This window comes from Cucurbita pepo, chromosome LG04 (assembly GCF_002806865.2).
Source record: "Cucurbita pepo subsp. pepo cultivar mu-cu-16 chromosome LG04, ASM280686v2, whole genome shotgun sequence".
NCBI classification, from domain to species: Eukaryota; Viridiplantae; Streptophyta; class Magnoliopsida; order Cucurbitales; family Cucurbitaceae; genus Cucurbita; species Cucurbita pepo.
The window spans coordinates 10951721-10953925 of NC_036641.1; the positions used below are offsets into that span (position 1 = coordinate 10951721).

Below are 2205 nucleotides of genomic sequence, written 5' to 3' on the forward strand. Positions count from 1 at the left end.
CTTTGGCAATTGTCAATGTTGACCAAAACAAAAGGCGAACTTTCGAAGGCTTGGCCTGCACAACTTGACTTGAATTGGAGTTTTATAATGACGTCAAAAATAAATAATAAATTTAAATTCACAATCTAGCACAATCTAAATATTATAATAAAAATTTAAATTTTAGTAAAAACTAATAATTTGAAAAGGAGACTTTTTTATTATTTTTTATTTTATCTTGTCTGTCTTCCACAAATATGAAAATAAATAAATATTTATTCAACTAATTGCGTTGACCAAATATCCATTGACTTTCGTTCCTTTTCCTTTTATAAAAAACCGTCTTTCTTTCTCCCCTTCTCCCCTACCCTCTCCACTTCTCTCAGATTCCGATTATCTTCTAATCCCATGGCCGTCGACCTCGCAGCGTTTCCGGCCACCATTGACGACCAAACCGCCATCCAAGATGCCGCCTCCGCCAGTTTACAGAGCATGGAGGATCTAATCCGTCTCTTATCCAAACAACAACCCACTCAAAAAATCGCCGATCTCGATTGCTCTCAAGTCACCGATTTCACCGTCTCTAAATTCAAGCGATTCATTTCCCTCCTCAACCGCACCGGCCACGCCCGGTTCCGTCGCGGTTCTTCCTCTGTTTCCGATTCCTCTGTTTCCGTTCTCAATTCTCTCGATCCACTTCCCAGTTCCTCCACTATTGACTTCCTTAAATCGCCCGATTCCAAGGCTCCGACTGAGTCCACTACGACGTCGTCTCTCATGTCCACGATCACCGGCGACGGCAGCGTTTCCAATGAAAAGCTTGGTCTGTCACTCTTCACGCCGCCACCGCCGGCGGTTTCCTCCGGTAAACCGCCCCTGTCGGCGAAGAGGAAGTGCGATGATAGCTCCCGATTTGGTTGCAAGATCAATTCCAAGGAGTGTCACTGCGCGAAGCGAAGGTACCAATTTTTGCGATTGCTTATCTGAAATGGGAAATTCTTTGTTTTACAAATCTGGGTTTTGTTAATTTGGATTTGAATTTGATTTAATTTAGGAAATCGGGAGTGAAAAAGACCGTACGAGTTCCGGCGATCAGTTCTAAAATCGCCGAGATACCTTCCGACGAGTATTCTTGGAGAAAGTACGGCCAAAAGCCCATCAAAGGCTCGCCGTATCCGAGGTAAATTCTAATTTCATCTTCAATTTCAAGATTTAATCAAATAAAATAAAAATAAATTATTAATTTGGGTAATTTTCATAACGTAAAAGAATTAATTTTTATGGTTTTTTTTGGATTTCTTTTGCAGAGGTTATTACAGATGCAGCGCCGTCAAAGGATGTCCGGCGAGGAAAAAAGTTGAAAGAGCTCGCGATGATCCGGCGATGCTCGTCGTAACTTACGACGGAGATCACCGACACCCGCCGGCCACGGTGCCGAGAGCGGTGGCCGATGCCAGCGTGGGTTTCGTTTCCCAGACGTGTTGAATGACAAACTTGTCGGGGTTTCAACGCTACCGATTGGGCTGTGACTCGAGAATCAAAAGTCAAATCTTTGATAAAGTCAAACTTAGCCTCGGAGTACCCGAAACGATTGGCTTGTTCAGAAAGTCAAAGCAAGATACAATCACGTCGAATCTCTATAAGACTTCATGGTGGAAGGGTATCGATGTAATTTTGATTAAAGAAAGGGGTTTTTTTGGTATTATATTTAGTTGAAAGCTAATTTGACGGTCACGATACGGGTCCCACATGATTGGACTTTTACTTAATTTTTTTATTTAATAAAAAAGGTTATAATAATACTATACATGGTTGGAAATTTATAGCTTCATATTAATTTCATTTTAGCTGTCAATTTAAAATATATTTATTATAAATTTCCTTTTTACAATTTTTTAAATTTTAGGTCAACAAGGAAAAATAAAATATATGTTAAAATATTTCCAAAACTTCCCATTTTTAGTTGAATTAAATATCACATTTAACATATATTTCAAAAATAAGCAATATTTGTATTATTTTTAAAAGTGTTTTTTCATAAATTAAAAGTATTTCAAAAAACCATGCATTTAGTCATATATTTAAAATAATTAAAAGCACTTTAAAATTTATTTTTAGAAGAAAAACAATTAATTATATTTTCCACGTCACTATTCCTTTGTTGGGCTTAAGATGTTATGGGCCTTTGAAAATTTAGACTTCTAGTTGGGCCCTTCCATTAGGATT

General features: G+C 37.9%; 1 protein-coding gene across 1 annotated transcript; it reads left to right on the plus strand.

Moving 5' to 3' along the window:
- The first annotated feature begins 354 nt into the window (after positions 1 to 354).
- On the plus strand, positions 355 to 1713 carry LOC111793702 (probable WRKY transcription factor 11). Its single transcript, XM_023675708.1, has 3 exons — positions 355 to 938; positions 1034 to 1159; positions 1287 to 1713. The coding sequence occupies exons 1-3, from the start codon at positions 388 to 390 to the stop codon at positions 1462 to 1464; spliced, it is 855 nt and encodes a 284-aa protein (XP_023531476.1). The 5' UTR covers positions 355 to 387; the 3' UTR covers positions 1465 to 1713.
- The last annotated feature ends 492 nt before the right edge of the window (positions 1714 to 2205 follow it).

Excerpts from the sequence above, each read along its gene's own strand:
- LOC111793702 (XM_023675708.1), top strand. The coding sequence starts at position 388 with ATGGCCGTCGACCTCGCAGCGTTTCCGGCCACCATTGACGACCAAACC. Across the intron at positions 939-1,033 it reads TGTCACTGCGCGAAGCGAAG|GAAATCGGGAGTGAAAAAGA; the intron begins GTACCAATTTTT and ends GATTTAATTTAG. Across the intron at positions 1,160-1,286 it reads AAAGGCTCGCCGTATCCGAG|AGGTTATTACAGATGCAGCG; the intron begins GTAAATTCTAAT and ends TTTCTTTTGCAG.